Source organism: Diplotaxodon limnothrissa, linkage group LG23, assembly GCF_057381915.1.
Source record: "Diplotaxodon limnothrissa isolate DT_005_m linkage group LG23, D_limnothrissa_male_GT1.1, whole genome shotgun sequence".
Lineage (NCBI taxonomy): Eukaryota > Metazoa > Chordata > Actinopteri > Cichliformes > Cichlidae > Diplotaxodon > Diplotaxodon limnothrissa.
Window position 1 is genome coordinate 4,918,214 of NC_140617.1, and position 24,384 is coordinate 4,942,597.

General features: G+C 37.6%; 4 protein-coding genes across 4 annotated transcripts; 3 read left to right on the forward strand and 1 right to left on the reverse strand.

Annotated features, from left to right (window-relative positions):
* Positions 1-4,941: 4,941 nt before the first annotated feature.
* On the forward strand, positions 4,942-7,206 carry LOC146607329 (granzyme K-like). Its single transcript, XM_085347423.1, has 5 exons — positions 4,942-4,997; positions 5,198-5,339; positions 6,219-6,357; positions 6,511-6,780; positions 6,857-7,206. Exons 1-5 carry the CDS (start codon positions 4,943-4,945, stop codon positions 7,019-7,021), a joined length of 771 nt encoding a protein of 256 aa, XP_085203549.1. The 5' UTR covers position 4,942; the 3' UTR covers positions 7,022-7,206.
* Positions 7,207-8,274: 1,068 nt separating this feature from the next.
* LOC146607330 (granzyme A-like) lies at positions 8,275-9,261 on the forward strand. The gene is made up of 3 exons (XM_085347636.1): positions 8,275-8,412; positions 8,566-8,835; positions 8,912-9,261. The coding sequence occupies exons 1-3, from the start codon at positions 8,275-8,277 to the stop codon at positions 9,074-9,076; spliced, it is 573 nt and encodes a 190-aa protein (XP_085203762.1). The 3' UTR covers positions 9,077-9,261.
* Positions 9,262-13,387: 4,126 nt separating this feature from the next.
* LOC146607331 (serine protease 1-like) lies at positions 13,388-14,561 on the reverse strand. Its single transcript, XM_085347517.1, has 5 exons — positions 14,501-14,561; positions 14,269-14,416; positions 14,053-14,179; positions 13,663-13,917; positions 13,388-13,552 (listed from the first exon to the last, which is right to left on the reverse strand). The coding sequence occupies exons 1-5, from the start codon at positions 14,559-14,561 to the stop codon at positions 13,388-13,390; spliced, it is 756 nt and encodes a 251-aa protein (XP_085203643.1).
* Positions 14,562-18,571: 4,010 nt separating this feature from the next.
* On the forward strand, positions 18,572-20,159 carry LOC146607332 (uncharacterized). The gene is made up of 2 exons (XM_085348427.1): positions 18,572-19,291; positions 19,424-20,159. Exons 1-2 carry the CDS (start codon positions 19,010-19,012, stop codon positions 20,075-20,077), a joined length of 936 nt encoding a protein of 311 aa, XP_085204553.1. The 5' UTR covers positions 18,572-19,009; the 3' UTR covers positions 20,078-20,159.
* The last annotated feature ends 4,225 nt before the right edge of the window (positions 20,160-24,384 follow it).

A 24,384-nucleotide genomic window follows, 5' to 3' on the forward strand; every position in this document is an offset into this window, starting at 1 on the left:
ACTATACGTACCTGCTCCATGGTTTTTCACAACATTTTGCACATCACTATTTAATACAGGAAGTAGGTGAACTAAAACAAGTCATCGTTCTTTGTGAGAGGACCATATTAATGAAACCAACCTCAATGACATCATAGGGATCCCTAAAGATGCTCCTGCTGCTTTTCTTCCTCCTCATCCTAAGCTTCCTTCTCCTTGTCCTCGCCTTCCATCCAATTGTAATTCAACCTAATTGTGTTTCTCCCCCTCCTCTTCCTCATTTTGTTGGAGCTGTGAACACAATTAATGTGAATCTGGATTAATTTGTGCAAACAAGAAAAATCTACAGCTTTTTGGTCAGAGGTGCTCTTGTGATTTAAGCCGGGTAGAGTAGATTTATGTGTTGATGCTACCTGCTTCAGCTCTGGCTGCTGAGTGATATTTACACCCTGGCTGGATTACAAACTTTAACCATGTGCTGAACTTTGGCCCGGCGTTGATACCTCTTGTTAGTATAACGACCTCTTCTTAGCTTGTATGTATGATGTATGATGGTGGATAAATGAAATATACAAAAAAATTAACTATATTACAAAAGAACATCTACCTTGGAAACATCAAATGACCGGAGCATAACTTGTCAACTAGTCCGAAACTAAGTTATGCAGGAACAGTCAAAGACACACCTTCTCATGTCACATTTCTATTCATTTCTATATAATTCGATTAGACAATAAAGAGTCATCTAATCTAATTATTCATTCAAAACACTTATGCATAGCTGTATTTTATACAGCTCATACAGAATTCAAAGTACAGGTTCATGTGAGTATTTAATGTACGGCTCAGATCTACAGAATTTCAAGAGTTTCTAGAGCAGACACAGAGCTCACGTCACAACAGGCTTCAGGCGCCATTTTAGTGACTTTAACAATATATTACATTTTAATTTCGGTCTAGCTGACATTAGGTTATGTACGCAGCACGCAATTGAACCACATATTTTAGAAGCCAAAGGTTCAAATTAGCTGGGAGCAGCTTCACTTAATTATAACAGTGGTTTTGTTAGGAAAACCGTTGGATACTAAATTGCGTTGACCTCAACGGCTAACGTATCTAGCTAATCGCTACTGTTAGCACAACATTAACAGCAAGCTACAATGACGAGTAACAAAAACAAAACAGTAATAAGGTTTTAATGAAAATGTTTTACCTTTTCTAACAGTCCCAGAATCCACAGCTTCAAAGTCCAGCAGGTACTGAAGACTGTTATCCGTTTCGCTGTCACCGTCCGTGAGTTTTTTTTCCCGAAGGTCAAGGCCCGCCGCTCGCACACTCTGTCTGCGCATGCGCATCCCAACGACTGACCCACTCCGTCCGCTCCCGGGAGGTTACAGTATGACCTGTTCTGACGTCACTCTCTCTCTCCCTGTCATTTATTTGGCTCGAAACACATATTAACAAATTGATCAGTGATGAACAACTACTCAGATCATTTACCTAAGCAGTGTGCTTTGTCAAAACGAAGTCTGTGTCCATTACACTGACATTCTGTTCTGCAATTGTTATTTACTTGTATTTTATAATTTGACTTTACATACTGCTGGGTGGTTTGTAAAGTTTACAATAACTAGTATTATCATTATGCTATATTTTCAAAAATATATAATAATCTCAAAAGTAATGCCTTGGAGTAGAAAATAGTAATGCTTTATTAAAATTTAAAACTAAAGTACAGTATTTGAATGTGTGTATTGTGTCTATTGTTTGCAAATATTTCTAACTTTTATTTGAATATTCAGTTTCCTACCATCTTCTCTTAAAGGGTAATTGCCAGGTATCCCGCCCTTCCCCTTCGCACACACATGCACACAAAGAAAACACACAGTATAATTCACAGCCTCATTATAGTGAATAAATATTTATGCCATTTACACCATCAAACTTAGATTGCTAAGGATAAAGAACCTTTTGTTCTTTAAAGAACCATTTGTAATAGCTGAAGAACCATCCACAAAATAAAAAGGTTCTTTGACGTATGATGGTTCTTTAAAGAACCATGAAGACATCTGAAGAACCATTTAAGAACCATAATTTTTCTGAGTGTAACATCAGCGATCACATTCTAGGGTATGGTTGCAGCCAGTGTTGGAGTCATTACGTTACTTAATTACTCACTTTGTCAGTAAATAAATATTCTACACATCTACAGCGAGCCATGCCTCTGAGTCCACTTCCCTTCACCTGACATGGTCTTCATCAGGGGTTGAGGAACCAGGACACACTGATGAAAAGTCAGCTATTAGAACAAGAAGGCATAAGTAGACAAGGGATGACAATAAGGAACTTTTGGAATACCACTATGCATGTAAGTTTTATGCATTCATCAGAAATGACCGTAGACATTACTGGATTACTCACAAATCATTAAACATTATGTGTTATGTCATTAAACTGTCCACCAGTGAACACGAGTATGGAATCATATGGCTTTTTCAATAGTTTCACCAGTTATGACTTGTGTGACGCTGGGACAGCCACGTATTTCAAAATGTGTTACACACAGATAAACACAAACTCCACCTAACTCATGTTAGGGCAAATATTAGTGTTTAGTTGTTAGTAATAACAGAATCTTAATATTACTTATAAGGCACTCCCAGAAAATGGCATGTTATTTGATCTTGCATGATGAATTTACTGTTGTTGTCACAGTGTGCAGAAGCAGATTGGGTGGAGTGGACAATAAAGGACCCAAATGCAGCAAAGCAAAACGTGGAAACAAAATTAATATTAACTGAAAACGAGCCATTGATTAATGGCTGGTTTTGTACATACAAAACAAGGGGCAACGGGAAAATTAAACACTAACCTAAACTGGGTAAACTAAGGTTAAACATAGAAAACCCTGAAACCTGAAGACTTGGAAACATGAAAAGAAACCACAGACAACCTGATAAGGAATGAATGAAAACATGCAGACACACAGGAGGTGATCAGGTCAAGTGTAAACACATGGGGAAACAGCTGATTAAAATGAATATAATGATGCCACACTGGAAGTAAAACTAAACACAATGAACATAGGACACCAGACCTCTTCAAAATAAAACAGGAAACATAATGAGATGCAGACAAAACACAAGAGTGACAACATAGGACACGCAGACATGAAACATGCGAAGAGCGAGGGAGACTGAAACATATGGGTGCAGACACAAGGGGAAGCTAATAAACAATGAACTATAACAGGGAAACATAGACAAAATACAAATGAACTTAGATAACGTAATGAACTTCAACATAAACCATAAACATCAAAATATATTAAAACTCAAAACGCTGGGTCAAATGACCCAGGATCGTAACAGTTGTATGTTTCTGTTCATGAGTTTGTTTGTCATTCATATAGAATGAAACAAGTGAAATAAAAAATACTGATGGCTGCTCAGTTTCCTAATAGATGCATCTATGTATAAATTTGAAAATCTTTGGTCACCTACTTGAGTTATCGCATTCCCGAGATTTTTGGAAAACCTGACCTCTGACCTCAGCCTTGACACCATTATTAAGATTTGAACTCATGTGGGATTTGTCCCAGATGAGCCAATGGCAGGGGTAGACAACTCCAGGCCTTGAGTGCCGGTGTCCTGCAGGTTTTAGATATCACCCTGGGTCAAAATACCTGAATCAAATGATTAGTTCATTACCAGAACTTCAAGACATGTTGAGGAGATAATTTAGCCATTTGAATCAGCTGTGTTGGATCAAGGACCCATGTAAAACCTGCAGGACACTGTCCCTAGAGGCCTGGAGTTGCCTACCCCTGGCCTATGGTATCAATTTGAATACCAAGGTGATATGTTTCTCGAGTTATCATGTTCACAAGATTTTTTAGAAAATTTGACCTCTGACCACAATGCCAAAGAACCAATATTTGTTCATTTGTTTTCTACCTTCTCATTCTGTCTGTTGTACATTATTATAAAAAGGTTTCCTGCAAAAGTCAAGTACAGTAATCTCAACACAGAAATCAACAAACAAAGAATAATGGGATCTTAGGAAGAGTGCAAAAAAGTGACAAACATTTTTTCTTAAGTGATGCTGTTCCTTCATCCCTGTTAGCTGATAACAGCCGAATTAACCTCTTGGTGACATTAAATTTAAATTACTTTAGGTCTCATGTTACATTTCAATGTAAAACAGGGACACTTTTATGACCCTCGCAGTTTTCATACTAAACCACAAGGTGGCGTTCTCTACTATATTTTGTTGGCACTTGTGTCTTCATCGCAGTTCACTGTAATCCAGGTAAAACTATAAAACCAAGCATCAATATTAAAAAGCACATTAACATGTAAACATGTAAACAAATTCACAAAGACATACTAGTGCACATTATAGCACTTTTGGCAAATATGACACATATAATATCTAGCATGTAACTTAATAACAAATGACAAAAAGTGTTAAACATTGTCTGCGCGATTACTTTTCATTCCTCTGGTGAAACTACTGCATCTACAACTATTCTCAGTAAGTATTGTGTCTTTGTTATCATTTACCTCTGCACATATGGTTTCCTTTATTTTTTTCTGAAGTACACAGCAGCTTTTCAGAAACCCTTAAAAGTATAGCTGAAAGTTTAAGTGACCGGACTGCTGCTCATGACAATGTGAGTTGCACTAACCCTCCCCTATATAGCAAAAGGGTGTGTGTGTGTGTGTGTGTGTGTGTGTGTGTGTATATGTGCGTCGATTGGGTGTAACTGTAGTGATGGTGGGGGGGTTGGGGGGTGGAGAAGGAATAATTTACACCAACAGTTTTTAGGATTTGATTGGCTGTGTCCATTTTGTTGACTCATTAATTACTGTGTCCAGACCACATCCTTTCAGCTCAAAATATTAAGCTGTGCATCCCAGTAGATTTGAAAACTGTGAACATTAAAGACAGATAACAAGAAATGTTGCGCCTCATCGTTTTCATCTCATGTGGCATTCTCTTCCTCGTCCAGTCAGGTGAGTAATGTTTTATATTTTACTTTCATTTACTTACTGATAATTGTCTCCTTCATGTAAATAAACAGAATACAAAGTTCCATTACTGATATCTTTTTAGTCTTAGAAAGCCATTAATGCCGGGTGTTTGTTTCTCTCACTTGTTCTTGACTTAATGTGCTGATTTTGTTATGCGACTGGATATTTTCTTTTTGTTTTAGGTCATGGTTCTGAGATTATTGGAGGAAGAGAAGTCAGGCCACACTCACTCCCTTTTATGACTTATTTGTTAAATAAAAACAGTTTCTGTGGCGGGACATTAATCCATCCACAATGGGTCCTGACGGCCGCACACTGCACCAAGTATGAACCCAAGTTACTTTTCTTGAAATTTCAAATCAAAATATTGCAGTATTTTTTTTTTTGAAACAGTGAGTGCATTATAATGATATTGGTTAAAAAACAGATTATGTCTGTAAACACTGATCACTGATATGGTCTGTGTAAACCTTTTTGCAGCTTTACAAGTCTATTATTTTAAAGACCTCATAGTAGTATTACTATGAAAACTTACCAATACAAAACTTCTTTCTCAGACTGCTGACTTACGCGTGGTTCCTAAGGGTCTTAAGAAAAGAACAGGAGAAAGAGCCTTTAACTTTTGGGCCTTTTCAGGATTCATGAGAAAGACACCGCTCTACTTTTAAGAATAGGCTTTTTTGAAAAAACATATACTGCAATAGGCCTAGGCTGCTGGGGGGCATCCCATGATGCACTGTGTTTATGTATTTATACACCAATCTGCATTTATTTGTTATTATTCATTTCTGACTCTCTCCTCCCGCTTTGAGTAGATTTGACTGTTTGGTACATTACTGAAAAAAAAGTTGATCACACTCCTTCCAGGCTTCAGCCACAAACATGCAAAGAATAATGCCTTTTAAAAAGTAAATATCAAAATTATTTCGTGTTACACCTGCTCTAGAACTGGAACAAGAAAGTAGGTAATAAAATGTGGCAGTGATTGTAATGGACATTTGCTTTTAGTCTATATATTTATTTGAGCTATCCTACTAATTCCTGTAATATTTAGTCCTAAGTCCTAAATAGAGGACATCCAGGGCTCTCTATTGATATCTCGTGTGTTTGAATGGCCTTTTTTAGCCCCGAAGAGGAAGGAAATCTTAAAAAAAGTTCAATATGAACTGTCATCACTAAAGTTTTGTTTTTTTTATTTGTCAGAATGAGGTGGGTTATCCTAGGTGCACACTCCATAAACGAAGAGGAAAAAGGTTCCAAGCAGGTCCGAGAGGTTGAGGAACTCTTCCCTCATCCTGACTATTACCACTATCTCCAGGGCAACGACCTCATGCTGATTAAGGTAAGGTGATAATTGAGTGTCTCATAGCAATAGGTGGTTCATGACTTTTGAACAATGCTGCAAACAGACTTACTTTAAGACAAACTCTGTGAAGGTAATGTATAGACAGCCATTATCGATATGTAATATTTCTTTTTATTTCTCTTTTTTTAGCTTAAGAAACCAGCAGAGATAACCAAAACCGTGAAATACTTACAGTTGGGGAAAATAGTCAAAAGGCCTGCAGATGGGAGAAGGTGTCTGGTGGCTGGATGGGGACAAACTGAAAACAATGAAACATCAGATGTCCTCAAGGGTGGCCATGTAGCTGTGATCAGCAGACAGAAGTGCAACTCTTGCGATTATTACAACCACAACCCTTCTATCACCAGGGACATGATTTGCGCTGGTACATTTGGCAAAAGAAACGATTCTAGCTGTTATGTAAATATGACAGATGCATGTTCTTTTTATTTTTTTGTTCATATATTTAATCATATATTTGATCTTGCTGATGTAGGGGGATTCAGGAGGACCACTGCTGTGCTACGGAATGTTGGTTGGAGTCACTTCTTTTGGATCTCATGGGTGCATGACAAAACCTGCGGTCTACTCGTTTCTCTCAAAGAAACAACTAAAGTGGATCAAAAAAACAATGAAGTCATCTGAAACCAAAAATCAGTGAAATCGAGCCGTACCAGCTAAGCGAGACGGGCATATTTGATGCTTTTTAAATCTGGCAGCTGCTGTCACTGTTAACCACTTACTTGAACATTATCCATTTTATTTCATTCTTCCTCTTCTTTATGATATTTTAGTTTTTACAGACTGTCCACATGATAGCCGCCCATAGTTAGTCTGTTAGGTAAATTTGGCACAAACATGAACTTTTTCCAAATATCATATAACTCAAAGTACCTCCAAATGTGAATGCTCTTGTTTGTTGCAGACAGCTACAATGCAAACAGGAAAAGGATCTTTTTAATGTATACAAAAAATAAATAGATAAATGAAAGTGAAAAAACAAAGCGAGATTAGCCAAAGAGACTCACCATGGCATGTATTGCAAACTTAAGCTGAAAATAAATAAATCTGTAAGCAGACGTTTTGACAAAAATGACAAAAAAATTTTTTTGAGTATGCTTTAATGTTTATTTCATTTCTCATTTTAAGTATTTTGCTTGAAAAGGCCAAAAACAACAATATTGTGTAATTAACTTTCTAGCTTTTCTACTTTCTAATAAAGCTTGTGACATGACAAAAACTTACCAATACAAAACTTCTTTCTCAGACTGCTGACTTACGCGTGGTTCCTAAGGGTCTTAAGAAAAGAACAGGAGAAAGAGCCTTTAACTTTTGGGCCTTTTCAGGATTCATGAGAAAGACACCGCTCTACTTTTAAGAATAGGCTTTTTTGAAAAAACATATACTGCAATAGGCCTAGGCTGCTGGGGGGCATCCCATGATGCACTGTGTTTATGTATTTATACACCAATCTGCATTTATTTGTTATTATTCATTTCTGACTCTCTCCTCCCGCTTTGAGTAGATTTGACTGTTTGGTACATTACTGAAAAAAAAGTTGATCACACTCCTTCCAGGCTTCAGCCACAAACATGCAAAGAATAATGCCTTTTAAAAAGTAAATATCAAAATTATTTCGTGTTACACCTGCTCTAGAACTGGAACAAGAAAGTAGGTAATAAAATGTGGCAGTGATTGTAATGGACATTTGCTTTTAGTCTATATATTTATTTGAGCTATCCTACTAATTCCTGTAATATTTAGTCCTAAGTCCTAAATAGAGGACATCCAGGGCTCTCTATTGATATCTCGTGTGTTTGAATGGCCTTTTTTAGCCCCGAAGAGGAAGGAAATCTTAAAAAAAGTTCAATATGAACTGTCATCACTAAAGTTTTGTTTTTTTTATTTGTCAGAATGAGGTGGGTTATCCTAGGTGCACACTCCATAAACGAAGAGGAAAAAGGTTCCAAGCAGGTCCGAGAGGTTGAGGAACTCTTCCCTCATCCTGACTATTACCACTATCTCCAGGGCAACGACCTCATGCTGATTAAGGTAAGGTGATAATTGAGTGTCTCATAGCAATAGGTGGTTCATGACTTTTGAACAATGCTGCAAACAGACTTACTTTAAGACAAACTCTGTGAAGGTAATGTATAGACAGCCATTATCGATATGTAATATTTCTTTTTATTTCTCTTTTTTTAGCTTAAGAAACCAGCAGAGATAACCAAAACCGTGAAATACTTACAGTTGGGGAAAATAGTCAAAAGGCCTGCAGATGGGAGAAGGTGTCTGGTGGCTGGATGGGGACAAACTGAAAACAATGAAACATCAGATGTCCTCAAGGGTGGCCATGTAGCTGTGATCAGCAGACAGAAGTGCAACTCTTGCGATTATTACAACCACAACCCTTCTATCACCAGGGACATGATTTGCGCTGGTACATTTGGCAAAAGAAACGATTCTAGCTGTTATGTAAATATGACAGATGCATGTTCTTTTTATTTTTTTGTTCATATATTTAATCATATATTTGATCTTGCTGATGTAGGGGGATTCAGGAGGACCACTGCTGTGCTACGGAATGTTGGTTGGAGTCACTTCTTTTGGATCTCATGGGTGCATGACAAAACCTGCGGTCTACTCGTTTCTCTCAAAGAAACAACTAAAGTGGATCAAAAAAACAATGAAGTCATCTGAAACCAAAAATCAGTGAAATCGAGCCGTACCAGCTAAGCGAGACGGGCATATTTGATGCTTTTTAAATCTGGCAGCTGCTGTCACTGTTAACCACTTACTTGAACATTATCCATTTTATTTCATTCTTCCTCTTCTTTATGATATTTTAGTTTTTACAGACTGTCCACATGATAGCCGCCCATAGTTAGTCTGTTAGGTAAATTTGGCACAAACATGAACTTTTTCCAAATATCATATAACTCAAAGTACCTCCAAATGTGAATGCTCTTGTTTGTTGCAGACAGCTACAATGCAAACAGGAAAAGGATCTTTTTAATGTATACAAAAAATAAATAGATAAATGAAAGTGAAAAAACAAAGCGAGATTAGCCAAAGAGACTCACCATGGCATGTATTGCAAACTTAAGCTGAAAATAAATAAATCTGTAAGCAGACGTTTTGACAAAAATGACAAAAAATTTTTTTTGAGTATGCTTTAATGTTTATTTCATTTCTCATTTTAAGTATTTTGCTTGAAAAGGCCAAAAACAACAATATTGTGTAATTAACTTTCTAGCTTTTCTACTTTCTAATAAAGCTTGTGGCATGACAAAAACAACAACACATCTGTCATTTTCGTGTTCTTTTCTTTTCTTCTTTTTAGTGCATTTCCTTAATTGTGTCATCGCCTTACAGTAATTCCTAAGTCTCCTAAGTCATCTTTGTAAAATTTATGTTTCAGTCTTTCAGTCCTTTAGTGTTCAAGTTAAAGGCATTTTATTCCTAATATTATTTATTGTAATTTCTGTAAACAAGCTACCAGATGGCAAAAAGTAATTATTCTTGAATCTTATCAAGATGTTTTCCTGAAGTACGATTAAAAAAAAGTCTGATATTCATCATCGTTCGGAGATTATTGGAGGGAAAAGAAAAATATTGCCTTATTTATTTTTAACAGACTATGCAAAAGATAAGACGTTGTGATTGTTTTAAAATTGAATTGTAACAATTTCACAGATACAAGCAGGTTAAAGAATTTTGTAGCCTTACACATCTGTACTTTAACTGTACATTAACTATTGCCATTTTCTTATTATATAGAATAGAAAGCATGGTGAAATTGACATCCCTTTGAAATCATATGAAAACTCTGATGAAAGACATTTGTAGGTTTGAACATTGCATATTACTAAAACAAAGAGAGCTGGAAAATATTTCATGAAAAGTAGCATTGATATTATATACTTTTATGTGGTTTGCACTGACTGATCCCTATCCATTTTATCGCAGCTGCAGTGACTTCCTTTGGTAAATGTGGTAACTTTCCAAAACAAACACTTCCAGTTATCAGCACTGTTCAAAACTAGTTATTAAATGTATACCTCTTTCTCAGTAAAGGTCCTTCAGCATGACACTTTTTGGTAACACACACATAATGACTCTTAAGCATTAGTAAGGTATCAGTAAGTACTTAATACTGGTGGTGGTCAGAGGGCCCGGTGGCGCCAGTGTCCGGCAGCCTCGCCTCTGTCAGTGCGCCCCAGGGTGGCTGTGGCTACAATGTAGCTTGCCATCACCAGTGTGTGAATGTAGTGTGAAGCGCTTTGGGGTCCTTAGGGGCTGAGTAAAGCGCTATACAAATGCAGGCCATTTTAATTCATTATTTATAAAGCATTAGTATGCATGTGAAGGTTCTCAGTCATCCAGGTCATCGTATGCAGTTTTTTAGTATGCAGTTTATGAGAACAGATAAGTAATATGTTCATTGCATCACAAACAGTAATCGGAGACAGTTACTAGTTGTTAAGTATTTTGTGACCTCATCTAAAGTGAGGACTATTTTTGCCTTATAAAGCATTTATAAAAGTAAATGAAAGTACCTCAAGAGTTGAACAAGTCTCAGCTATCTTCACAACAGAAAAGTGATACAGACAAAGCACAAAGAGATACACAACATACAAATGTATTGCTAGATGCAAACATAGCACACCTGAGATTTGAAGAACAAATGTAGCTAGGCCCACAGTCGAAGTTTGAAAAAAGGGGCTTACGAGAGAAAGATACATGAAGTCGTTAGAGCTATAGGGTACTTTAACATAATTATACTAAGGCTTCTTCGTTTAAAATAAAATATGGCTAAGGTCATCAAAAAACACATACCAAAAACATGCTGTATTTAAGCTTATAAACCAAACGAAATATTTATATCTGTGTTGGAGTCAAATGGTTAAATGTTGCCATTATTGTACTTAAATTTGTAAGTCTTGGTTCAAACTGTATGATCCAAGACATTCCTTTTTTTCTGTCCCCCTCCCCAGCCTGTTGAATGGAGGGGGAGGCTGTAGTGTTTATTATAGAGACACATCCTATGTGAGGGCTCTGTTTTCTTGTTTAGTAAGCTTCCTGCCCTTTTGACCCTTTTGGTGAGCAGGAGGTCACACAAACGCATCCCCAAACACACACACACACACACACACACACACACACACACACACACACACACACACACACACACACACACACACACACACCTAGTGCCTTGTCTTTTATAACCATAGGGGGGTTTTACAGTGGGTGTTTGTGTAAACTGTGTGTCACAGAAATAAAAGGCTGCAGGAGAGATGGTTCTTCAAAGTGGTCTAACACCGAGGGCAGAAGGGCTGCTCTGAGATCCTTCCCTTGCTAGCATGTGAAAAACTGGTTGAGCTGTTTGTCTTGCTTTGTTAACGGGAATACGTTTCTGAACTGGGGCCTGTGAAAGCGCAGACCCAACCATCTGTATTTGTAAATTACATACTAAGGAGTAGTAATGCTTTAAATAATGATAAATTAAGCACTTAGTAATACTTTACTAATGCAGAATTGTGTGTCAAAAGTGTTGCCACTTTTGTGTCTCCTACTGCATTACTGAATAAAGCTTACAGTTAGGGCTGGATCAGGTGATCTTGAACCATACTTCAGTTATGCTAATAGTCTAAGTCATCTAATGCACTGAATTTTTTTTTTCCCGCTCACCTCTTAACATTCTCAGTGTGATTACACACTATCTGTTATATGACGCTCTTCTCTTTCTCCCCACCCCCAACAAGGCAGACTTCATTAGACTAGTTCTGTTGAACTTTTCTTCCTCTTAAAAGGGAGTTTTTCTTTCGCACTGTCTGCAAGCGCTTGCTCATAAGGGTACATCTGATAGTTGAGGTTTTCTTTCTATTATTATATGGTCTTTCCCTACAATACAAAGTGCAACTGTTTGCAGCAACTGTTTTTGTGAGGTGGTGCTATATAAACAAAACTGAATTAAACAGAACAAGTGTGATAAGCCAGGCAGGTGAGATTTTTTACTTAGTTTGAATCCACAGGCTGAGGCTTTTCTGTATAAAGTTAGTGTATAAAGTTTGCATGTTCTCCCCTATACACAGGTTCTCTCCTGTTACCCCCCACAGTCTAGACGCATGCTTGTTAGGTTACTTGGCAATTCTCAATTGGCCATACGTCTGACTTTGTGAATGCATGGCTGTCTGTGGTAGCCATGTGACAAACTTGTGACTTGTCTTTCACCAGTAGGTGGCAGTATTTTACAAGATAGTGTTAGCATATTTGCGCTTGTAATCAAAAAAAGTATTTGCCAGATTTAGCCAAATAAAAAAAGTCCCTTGTAAAACTGAGCCAAAGACAGAGTCAAAGTGAAAGAAAATTTGTGAACTGAATTTAATTTGTGGACCCCAAACTGCAGCAAGTCCTCTGAGGCAAAGTCAAGCCTGTGGGTGATAAAATAGGTGGGTTAAACTTTTCTTCAATCAAATAATTAGGGTAGAAGACCTATCCAACACTGCTTTGTTAAGTGTTGGACTAGTCACTCTTCCATCTTTTGTTTCTTACATCTTTCTCATTAGATCCAAATTTGTCATTTTTAACCAAATTTTGTTAAAGTTTACATAAATATCTTAAAAACTATGATAATTGTATTAACGATTAATCATGGCAGTCAAAACACGTAGCTCACGTAGCTTTTGTTTGCCCCTGTGTGCATCAGCGAGTATCAGTACAGGAGAAAAAAAAATGTTTGAAGTAAGCTTTCTCAGAGTATTCAGTTAGCATTTTGTATTTTTTTAGATCTCAAAGAAGATATAAAAAAGACGTTAGTTGGACTTCATCTGAGACAAAAATGACCTCTACAGTATTCTTGTTTCTTATTGTTTTGTAAACTAAGACTATTACAAAAGGAAATTAGACAGAAAATTTGGGATAGATTTTTATTGATATTTTGTCACACTGGTAATGACAGACAGCCATTATATTTTTATTCATTTATCTTTTGCTTCTACAGTAGCAACACAAAAACACATTTTTAGGAAGATGTTGCAGTTAGCAGAATCCAATTGATCCACTTAAGGTGTTTGGAGATGTCTGTGTAGATATTGGGTACATCTGGATAAGCACAGTTGTAATTTTTGTTGAAAGAAGCAAGACCAACAACTAACCCGTTGCACACCAGAGGACCACCAGAATCACCCTGTCAGGAAGAAATAGGGAAAATATCCATTTCATATTTAATTTAGGTTGTTTGGGTAATTGTCAACAAGAAACAAGCATACACATTCAATGAAAGAACAGAAGCCATACCTGACAGAATCCTTTGTCTGTGCCGTATCCACCTGCACAGATAACACTGGCAGAAAGACCGGGCCATTGTTCCCTACATACATATCGGTTGATGACGGACACGCTCACCACTCTCAGGTCATCAATATTTTCACCCCCAGTTCTATTTCTTCCCCAACCAGCCACCTGGCACACTTGATCTGCTTTTACGTTCATTTCAGCACACGGAAGTTGAATTATTTGTACTTTGCATCCGAGCCGAGCTTTCCTAGACAGCTGGAGAAACACATTAGAAAGAAAAAAATCCCAAATTCTTAATTCCATAACATATTAGCAGTGTTATTAGAATTGAAATCATTAAATCAACAATTATGGCATTTGAAAGTGTTGATTGTATGAATACATACTTACTTTAAGGAGCATGATGTCATTACCCCACCAAATGTTAGAGTAAGAGGGGGGCTTAAATGTTTTTTCAATATTTATTTGATAACCCTTCTTGATATTGTGGCTGCCAAGGACAACATGTGTGGGGTTTCTGAAGGAAGACAATCATTAAGAGCCATCAATTAAATTGATGTAGTTACACGAGTCAAAGAGGTCATCACGAGAAGACTGATTACTTACTCAACGTCACAGTGTGCAGCAGTTACCACAAAGTCTTCAGTGACAAGAAAACCTCCACATATATGGCCATCAATGTTCTGCACTGAGACCACATACTGCATTGAGTTCTCTGGGGCCTTTTTCCCATTTATGATGTCACTACCATGTACTACAACAAAAAAAAAAACGTCAAAATTAGGCTGATGCTCCATTAAATGATCACTGAAAAACAACCAAGGATTGTGATTCTTACCAATTTGTCCGAGACATCTCAGAACATAGATGAGCAGAATGTTTTGCAGACCTTGCATCATGGCAGTTAATTTGTAATTGTAGGTGTGTCAAGATGACCCTTTTATACGGCTAGTTTCCACTGTTGGCATGTATCAGCACAATCTTTTGTGTTTTGACTTCTAACCACATCCTTTGCTCAAGTAAGCGTGCAAGTTCTGCATTTGTATTATCCTTGCATGATCTAGTTCGTCCTAATTACTTTACCTCAGCAGTCTGAAACAGATTGTATTATGAGTGTTATGAGAAGGTTTATTATTCTGACATTATTTATTCTTTATTTTCTTACTTATGACACCGTTTTGCATTCACTTTTAGTATGAGTTTGGGATTTGACACTTGATTTGGTGCTTTCAGTATTATTATACGGACCTTCTGCTCTTCTGTAGATACAAATCAAATAGCTTTTGTTCTATGCAAGGACATTTTTTTCCCCCATGCTTTTCGTGCTTTCTATCTAACATTCACTCACGAGTGGCTGTATCAAGTTAGTATCTTGCCCAGGATATTTGGTAAGTAGACTGGATCATACAGGGGTTGAACCACTAACCTTCCAATTAGCAGGTGACCTGCTCTACCTAGTGAGCCACAGCCACCCCACAGTCTGTTAGCCTTGTGTTGTAAGATGCGACTAATTGCTTGTAATTAACACTTAACTTGTAATGTTGACATTATTTGGATAATGTCAATATAATAAATAGACCAAGTAATTAATAAGCTACTGCTGTAGCAAATATCTATTTCTATTTTAGACAGAAGCAACATTATTACCAGATCAGTATCAGTATTTCTTTTATAGTTATGCCTGTAGCTCACTGACCTATCATGTCCATATTCTGTATTTGTTAGATTTAAGGCCTGGTTTGTAAACACAGTTTGTATCATTTGGCTTCTGGCTTAATTCCAGTAATACTTGACAGTTAGGACTCAATTATTCCCATCTTCCTCAAGGACTGTCAGGTCCAATTCACCTTAGAGTTGAATACTAATATAATTGGTTAACTGAATTCAGAAATAGTTATATTTATTTGTTTTTAATTTCAGTTTATTTGGACTATAATGTCTCAGATTTTTATGAAAATGGTTCACACACATTGCGAGAGTTGTAGTTTATTTAATCTAACAAGTAAAGAAGGCAGATGCAAGGCTTCTTTGCCGTAGGAACACTTGACACAGTGATATTTTGCATCAAACTATGAACTGCAAGAACCGGAGATAAGATTATAATTTAAACTGTGCCTCTAGTCATGATTATGAAACTGTTGCAAAAGTTAGTAGAAGAACATGTGCATACACAAATATTGACACGTTCTCATGAAAAAAGGATTCGTTCTATTTTTGCCAGAATATTGCAGTATGCTGCCGCCAATACTGGTATAGAGTGGGGTCATCTTAGCGACACATTAAAATTTGACTTAGGTCCCCCAAGGTCTTCAAGGCCAAATTAATGGTTTATTAGTCAAAAATTGACAAAAAGTACGCTTGTTGTGTGTGGTGTGTTGATATATTACTCCAATATTTCTCACAGCTGGCCAAGGTAATGCCATTCAAGTAAAATTATTCACTGCGTAATGACATGATTCAAGTAGTCTTGTGGAATGGTCTAAAAAGAATCTCATTTTAAATGTGTATAAGAACATAGATGGTGTTTCAATTTCGACAGAAGAGGACAACAACATGACCCGCATCCTTACCGGGACAAGAGGTTGATCCAAGAAAAATGCAGACTGCAATAGAGAAGATGAGCAAGCTCTATTTTCTGAGGGAGATGAACTCTTTGATATGTGCAGCAACATGATGGAGATTTTCTATCACTTAGTTGAGCACCATCTACTTCCTAATCAATATAAAATGATTAAGAAGTGGACTCATCTTTCAAGCTCTTATGAATATGTTCATCCTCACTGTTTGTGAAGTTAAACAAGTTACAGTTTTGTCTGAATGCTTAAACCCTAACTGTGATTCCTGTAGCACAATCTCTAAAACTATTCAGACTTATAGCAAAACCACTCACTGAGTTTGCAAAACTAAAAGCACAAAAACTGCTTTGCACTCAGTTTGCAATTTTGTAACACACACTTTGCAAAACTGTAGGCACAATTCACTGCACAACACTCAATTACCAAATTTCCAACACACTCCTAGCAAAAGTATACACATGTATGGCTATCATTAACACTAATTTGCCAACTGTCTGGCACACTTTCACATGTGAAAACTTTTTTAGATAATCAGTTCACTTTGCAATCAGCCTAAGCACTATAATACAGGTAAGCTGTGTGTGCGGAGTACAATGGAGGGAGCAGGAAGAGTGAGAAGTAGAGGAGGCCGAGGAAGAGGACGTGGAGGTGAAGAAGTAGGATGAAGAGGACGACAAGGACAAGGAGGAGCAAGAGGAAGACGAGGAAGGGGGAGAGGAAGGGTAGGAAGAGTAAGAAATAGAATTGCTGATGACATCAGAGCTACAATAGTGGACCATGTAATCAACCGTGGAATGACCCTGAGGGTAGCTGGCCAACGGGTCCAGCCTAACTCGAGCCGCTACACTGTAGCAAGTACCATAAGGACATCTTGAAATGAGAATCGGTTAGTACAGTCACTTCGCACAAAGATTTGTAGCACTGCCATATGCCAATGAGAAACACACCAATACCATTGATGTACAAATACTGAAATTGTTACTTTACAGAATTGCTAGATGACCAGATGCTGGGGCAGAGGAAGCATGTTCACTGCAGACCAAGTAACCCATATAGTCATTATGGCGATTGCAAATAATCCTATACTTGGAAATGAACACTTGTGTTTGTTTTGATGTGTTTGAATAAACACCAGTACTTGAAGTTTGGATCCCTCTATGCTTATGGATCTATGACAGAAGTATGAGCTCAAACTGACATGGCCTACCTTGTGCACAGACAAAGCAAAGGCCAGATGTGTTTTGTATTCATACCATCAGTGTGCAGTTGGCGCATTGTGTGCTTAGTAGATGATGGCTTGTGTGTACTGTTTGATACGGAAACACCATTTTTACGAAGGTGTGAAGGGTTAATCTAGCTGTGTTTGCTTTTGCAAGAGAACTACAATGTTTTGATGATTGGGTGACAGGTTTTCTTATTTGTGTGAAGAGTTTTGCAAAATTAGCCAATAGTTACAAAAAATGTGCTTAAGCTATCAGAAAAAACTGTAAGCAAGTAAAACCTTGCTCTATATCATTTGTCATCTTTCTGTTATTTTGAGTTTTGGTAGTGCAACAGCATTTCTTCAAATTCCTTAATGAACCACAGAAACCAGTTTTCATCTTCAGCGTGGGTATCAGAATCAGTGGTCTTCCAGTCAAAGTAAAAAAAAAAAAACCCAATGCAATCTAAAGTGACACATTTCCTGCTTTAAAAAGTCAGTGGTTAGTGTAGCTACATTGAGTAATTCATAAACTAAAAGCAAACGTCATCCAGTTCCACAAACTTAGAAGCAATGGCACCAGCAGAGTATGCCAGTTATCATTATTTTATTTACTATTAAGGTCACTTCTAACAGCTGCTAACTGAAAAGCTATTTCCACTCATTACTGCACGTCATTGGTTTCATATTACAGTTTTTTCCAGTCGCTAACAAGCGTTTGTCCAAACAGTTGTCACATTTGCAAAACTCTAAACACAATTAGCACAGCATCGGTCTGTTGTGGCCATACCATTCTTACATTTCATGTCGTGTTCACCCAATATGCAGTCAGTGAACACATTTCCACAATGCTTACATTTTCTTAACAGACAAGCTATACCTCCCAACAAAATTATGGACTGTTTTTGTAGTATTTACGAATGTTAACACACAACATCCCACAATAGCAAAAACAATATTCCAAACCGTAGATACAGTATAAAAACCTCTGCTTCTGCAATGATATCAGTACAAAAACAATATCAATATCAAAAATATATATCAGCTGATAATAAACAAACAATTGAATAATTGACACACAGCTGATTTATGTTGGGTAAATTGGGCCAACGACAGCTTCTTCCATTCTGGCTTAGACTCAGTGGGGTTCATAAGGCAAGACCTTGAGGAGTGATGTTTTTGGAAACAAAAAAAAGACAAACACTGTAATGTCTGGTCGAGGAAGAGTAAGAGCAAGGGGCCCAGGGAGAAGAGCAGGCCCAAGGAGAGGGCAAGGTAGAGGTGTAAGAATGCGTGGTGGTGGCATTCCAAGGGCTGCAAGAACAGTAGTCAGTGATGAAATTCGTGCCACTATCATTGACCATGTAATCAACCATGGTCTTTCACTAAGAGAGGCTGGTGAAAGAGTGCAGCCCAATTTGAGGCGGTCAACGGTTGCCTCCATTATACGCATCTTTCAACAAACCAACAGGTAAGTATTGCATTTTACATGGATTGTTTCTATTCTCACTTGACATGTCAATATGGTCATACAGTAATGCATATGTTGAATTTTTTGTCTTTCTAAAGAATGCAATGTCTTCCACCCTCTGGGGGAAGAGGAAAGCTCCTCAGTAATGATCAGGAGCTTGCCATTGTAGAAATGGTTACTGCAAATAATGCAATAAAACTGCGTGAAATTCAAACTAGAATTGTGGCGGACCATGAGATATTTGACAATATCGATAGAATCAGCCTCACAACCATTACGCGGACATTGTCCAAACACAGAGTGCGGATGAAGCAGCTCTACACTGTTCCCTTTGAGAGGAACAGTGAGAGGGTCAAGGAGCTACGACGACAATATGTCCAGGTATAGTGTATATTCAATCCAATGTCCAGTTCTATAAGCTTTGCACTTTCCAAGTAGGTAACCTACACAATACTAGGTTACAGTACAGTATGGTATACAGTAATAACATGACTTACATAAACTTTGTTTCAGAGAGTTATGGAATTGGAGGCCAACCAGGCCCCTCATAAATTCATATACATCGATGAGGCAGGATTCAATCTGGCCAAAAGGCGTCGACGTGGACGAAATGTAATTGGAAAAAGGGCCACAGTTGATGTGCCAGGACAGAGAGGGGCAAACATTACCATGTGTGCAGCAATTGCAAATGCAGGATTACTCCTTCACAGATGTCAGGTTGGACCCTATAATACAGAGCGCTTGCTTGCCTTTCTCAATGATCTCCACCAGCGCCTGGTTCCAGAGCAAGGTCAGGAGGGTGAAAACATGAGGACCTTTGTAATTACCTGGGACAATGTGGCTTTCCATCACTCGCAAGCAATAACAACATGGTTTGAAGTCCACCCAAGACTGGTAAGTCTCTTCCTTCCACCCTATTCACCTTTCCTCAACCCCATAGAGGAGTTCTTTTCTGCATGGAGGTGGAAGGTTTATGACCATCAGCCACATGACCAGATGTCCCTCCTCGAAGCCATGGATGCTGGCTCCAGGGACATCACAGTTGACGATTGCCAAGGGTGGATCCGACATACCAGGCGGTTCTATCCCAGGTGCATCGACTTGGATAACATCAGATGTGATGTTGATGAAAAAATGTGGCCTAACCCTGAAGATCGCAGAGATTAGATGCAAAGTTTTTGCCTTTTTTTAGCCCCCCTCCCCCTCCCCCCCTTTTGATCTTGGCTTTTTGCTGTTGTTTTTTTGTTCAGAATGCTCTTGTGTGTTTCATGGATATTTTGTTCACTGTAAGCAATACTGTAAAACTTTCTCTGTCCTATCATACTGTGTTTCTACTGTACCTCCTGTGGTAAACAGTAAAGAAACAAAAACTTGTTTGCTTTTTACTGGAATGCTTTTGAATGTGAACATTACTGTACATGTGGACATACAGTTACCAACCAAGACATTTCTGGTGTCAAAATGGTGGATTGCATGTTTCGCATGCAAATACCTGTAAAACTGAAACATAAAAGTCTATGCAGTTTTTGTAATGTCAATAATAGCCAGTATTTTGAAACCTGGTGTACTTTGATTGACTGCATGTACCTTGTGAAGTGAAAACAAGTGTTATTCTTTGACAGACTAATTTCATTTTGAGTCAGATTTATAGTGTTTTTGTACAGTTAGTGTGTGCAGAGAAAGATGTGTTCTATTTTGAAATGAAGAGTTAGTATATATTTAACAAAATGTATTTTTGAGAAGAAAATTATCCATTTGGCCAATTGTGTTTTGTAGGTGTGAGTCTGTGTTAAGAGTTTAGAAAAAGTATCTGAAGTATGGGTAGGCGCTTGTTAGCGATTGAAAAAAACTGTAACAGTCAGCCTAATGGCAAAAAGAGTTTCTGTTATATGGCTTTTTCTTCTACATACCGAGACCTCCTGACATACCACAAATGTTATAAATTTGTCACAGTCACTGAAACTAACACTATATATATATATATAAGAAACTGAAAGTTAAAAACTCAGAAATAGAGTAGCAGTACAACCAAAAAACGTTTTTAAAAAAACATCTCTTGTCTTTTTAACATTTCTTTTACAACCCATCCTTCACCTTGACGAACACTACAGTAAAGCATCAATTGAAGATGACTTTTCTAATGCATAATAGAAAAGAAATTCTATCATTCTTAGATCACGGATACTTATGAGCTCACTGAAACAGTTTTGTCACTTCTGATACACTATGACTAAACCACAGAAACACATCTCACAGTTACCAGATTCTGTTAGAGCAATCAGTATTCTCAAAGTATAGAATTAGTGCATTTACATTGGCTGAACAAAAATGAACAAATAGTAGGTTACTCATAACTACTGCCATTACATTTTTCCATTACAGTTTTTTACAGCCGCTAGGACACATGTCCCAATACTTAGGTCACTTTTGCAAAACTCTTCACACAATCCTCCTAACTGACCGTCAGCTTGGCAAAGCAGTTCATTTCACATTCAAAATGCACTACAACTACCAAAACACTTCATTCAGGTCTCACATAAACTCATTCTTCCAGAACACTAGCAAAGGTTGACAGCCGACAAACACACTTTGTCACCCACAGAACAATGACCTAAAAAACACTAACAACATGTAGCATTACAGTGTTTTCTTGTGTAAAACAAGGACACATCTCTGTTTATAATTTCAATATATGTTACTGGAATGAATCAGACATCATGCAGAATTCATTAATATTTGTTTATGTATTTTTATTTTTTTGCACTAAGAAATCCCAAAATACAAGAATTTGTATACACACCATCCACTGATACACATACAATAGTAATGCTAATCTACTCGGTCTTCTCCATTTGGCCACAGGTTCTCATCCACATCACATCTCATGTCATCTAGGGCAATACACCTAGGAAAGAATCTCCTGGCTGCCAGAATTGAAGGAGTTGAACAATTGAAGGAGTAACACCTGTGTAGATGTTCATCTACAATGAGAATAAGCTGTGGCTGGTTAAACTGCATTTTTAGATTTACAGTTTTTTACAGACGCTAGGACACATTTCTCAATACTTAGGTCACGTTTGCAAAACTCCTCACACAGTGAGCACAACAGAAGTCTATGTGGGCTAAACTGAGGATCAGTTATCATTGTTTTGGCACAAAATGCATTCAATGACTACATCTCTCAAATTTCATGAATTATCTTCTCACTCAGACACAACAACTGCCAAAAATCTTTGTACGGACAGGACATTTTGCATGTGCTTACATACTGTTTTCAAAACTGTTAAACTTATGGCCAAAACAATAACACAATGCAAAACTTGAAAAGACAGCAAAATCCAACAGCAATATTTTATTGAAACATATTTTAAATCTAAAAATGCAGTTTAACCAGCCACAGCTTATTCTCATTGTAGATGAACATCTACACAGGTGTTACTCCTTCAATTTTTCAACTCCTTCAATTCTGGCAGCCAGGAGATTCTTTCCTAGGTGTATTGCCCTAGATGACATAAGATGTGATGTGGATGAGAACCTGTGGCCAAATGGAGAAGACCGAGTAGATTAGCATTACTATTGTATGTGTATCAGTGGATGGTGTGTATACAAATTCTTGTATTTTGGGATTACTTAGTGCAAAAAAATAAAAAAATACATAAACAAATATTAACGAATTCTGCATGATGTCTGATTCATTCCAGTAACATATATTGAAATTATAAACAGAGATGTGTCCTTGTTTTACACAAGAAAACACTGTGTAATGCTACATGTTGTTAGTGTTTTTTAGGTCATTGTTTTGTGGGTGACAAAGTGTGTTTGTCGGCTGTCAACCTTTGCTAGTGTTCTGGAAGAATGAGTTTATTTGAGACCTGAATGAAGTGTTTTGGTAGTTGTAGTGCATTTTGAATGTGAAATGAACTGCTTTGCCAAGCTGACGGTCAGTTAGGAGGATTGTGTGAAGAGTTTTGCAAAAGTGACCTAAGTATTGGGACATGTGTCCTAGCGGCTGTAAAAAACTGTAAAATATGTTTCAATAAAATATTGCTGTTGCATTTTGCTGTCTTTTTAAGTTTTGCATTGTGTTATTGTTTTGGCCATAAGTTTAACAGTTTTGAAAACAGTATGTAAGCACATGCAAAATGTCCTGTACGTACAAAGATTTTTGGCAGTTGTTGTGTCTGAGTGAGAAAATAATTCATGAAATTTGAGAGATGTAGTCATTGAATGCATTTTGTGCCAAAACAATGATAACTGGTCCTCAGTTTGGCCCACATAGACTTCTGTTGTGCTCACTGTGTGAGGAGTTTTGCAAACGTGACCTAAGTATTGAGACATGTGTCCTAGCGTCTGTAAAAAACTGTAAATAACAGGTAACATTCAAACATTATCTTCTATGTGTTTATTTAACGATTGACAAAAGTCTAAACTGTGTTTAACAGCTTAAGAAATGATGCTTAAAGAAGACTCGGGTTTTAGACAAGATCAGATACTTTTGGTATATCACCTCTGTGGGATAATTTCATCCATTTCTGTTTATTTAGTCGGGTCACATGAGGGTATATTGGGATTTAACATCACTCTGGGTTCTTGGCTAGTAATACCATTGTTGGAGCTGCTTTTCAAGAGCTGATATTGTGTTAGCAATACAAAGGAGTTGTTTCCCAATTTTAATTTCAGTATTATTTATTTGTCTTTTTATGCAAAAAAAAAGATAAGTAGAAAATTAATATAAACTTCAAGTAATAGAAATTGTAAAACTATTGTTTGACTTGAGACTCTATAATGTTACGTCTGCAACTTTGTACTGGATGCAATATCTTTGAAATTGCAAGTAAAATTGGTAAAATGTTGAAAAGATAAGTTTTTTCTTAAAAGTTTATCAAACTTTATCAAGAGTTACATGGCTGTAGCCTGTCATGTCTGTTAGAGGTTGATAGACAAGATACCCTGAACAGGTCATCAGTCTCTTGCAAGGCTGGCAGAGAGACTGTTTGCTTACTGTACAGCTACAGTTTGTTACTTAACCTAATAACCGTGTCTCTGAACTGTGGGAGAACATGCAAAACTGCAAAGAAAGACCCCAGCCAACCAGGAACCTTAAAAAATAAAGCTTCTTCTCTCACCCCCATTCTCTGTGACCTGCTGGAGCGGGGGGGCTAGGAGGAGGAGTTGGCCGTCCGACTGCGGTCTGGAGTGTGGGGCCTTCCTGCTGCTGCGGAGTCGGGGCGGTCTGCCTCCCCCCACCGCAGGGAAAAGGGTAACACCACCTGGGTCTGGGTGCAGTTCCCCCTCCAGGGGCAAGGGTACCTAGACCCGGTTTGTAGAGTACGCTTGGGGAGTGTGATTGTGTGTACAGCGTCTCTTTATGTCTGTCTCCACGTTGGTTGAGTGTGGAGTAAGTGCATATGAGAGCATGAGGGTGGGAATGGATGTTTGTATATGTGTGTGCCTGTATGTCTGTGTCTATATGT

Bases quoted from the DNA above. Each gene is read 5' to 3' on its own strand.
- LOC146607329 (XM_085347423.1), top strand. From the start codon at position 4,943: ATGTTGCGCCTCATCGTTTTCATCTCATGTGGCATTCTCTTCCTCGTC. The intron at 4,998-5,197 runs GTGAGTAATGTT...TTTTTGTTTTAG, and splicing joins TCTCTTCCTCGTCCAGTCAG to GTCATGGTTCTGAGATTATT. The intron at 6,358-6,510 runs GTAAGGTGATAA...CTCTTTTTTTAG, and splicing joins ACGACCTCATGCTGATTAAG to CTTAAGAAACCAGCAGAGAT.
- LOC146607330 (XM_085347636.1), top strand. From the start codon at position 8,275: ATGAGGTGGGTTATCCTAGGTGCACACTCCATAAACGAAGAGGAAAAA. The intron at 8,413-8,565 runs GTAAGGTGATAA...CTCTTTTTTTAG, and splicing joins ACGACCTCATGCTGATTAAG to CTTAAGAAACCAGCAGAGAT. The intron at 8,836-8,911 runs GTAAATATGACA...TTGCTGATGTAG, and splicing joins GAAACGATTCTAGCTGTTAT to GGGGATTCAGGAGGACCACT.
- LOC146607331 (XM_085347517.1), bottom strand. From the start codon at position 14,561: ATGATGCAAGGTCTGCAAAACATTCTGCTCATCTATGTTCTGAGATGT. The intron at 14,417-14,500 runs GTAAGAATCACA...TTTTTGTTGTAG, and splicing joins GAGATGTCTCGGACAAATTG to TACATGGTAGTGACATCATA. The intron at 14,180-14,268 runs GTAAGTAATCAG...GTCTTCCTTCAG, and splicing joins GCTGCACACTGTGACGTTGA to AAACCCCACACATGTTGTCC.
- LOC146607332 (XM_085348427.1), top strand. From the start codon at position 19,010: ATGCAATGTCTTCCACCCTCTGGGGGAAGAGGAAAGCTCCTCAGTAAT. The intron at 19,292-19,423 runs GTATAGTGTATA...ACTTTGTTTCAG, and splicing joins TACGACGACAATATGTCCAG to AGAGTTATGGAATTGGAGGC.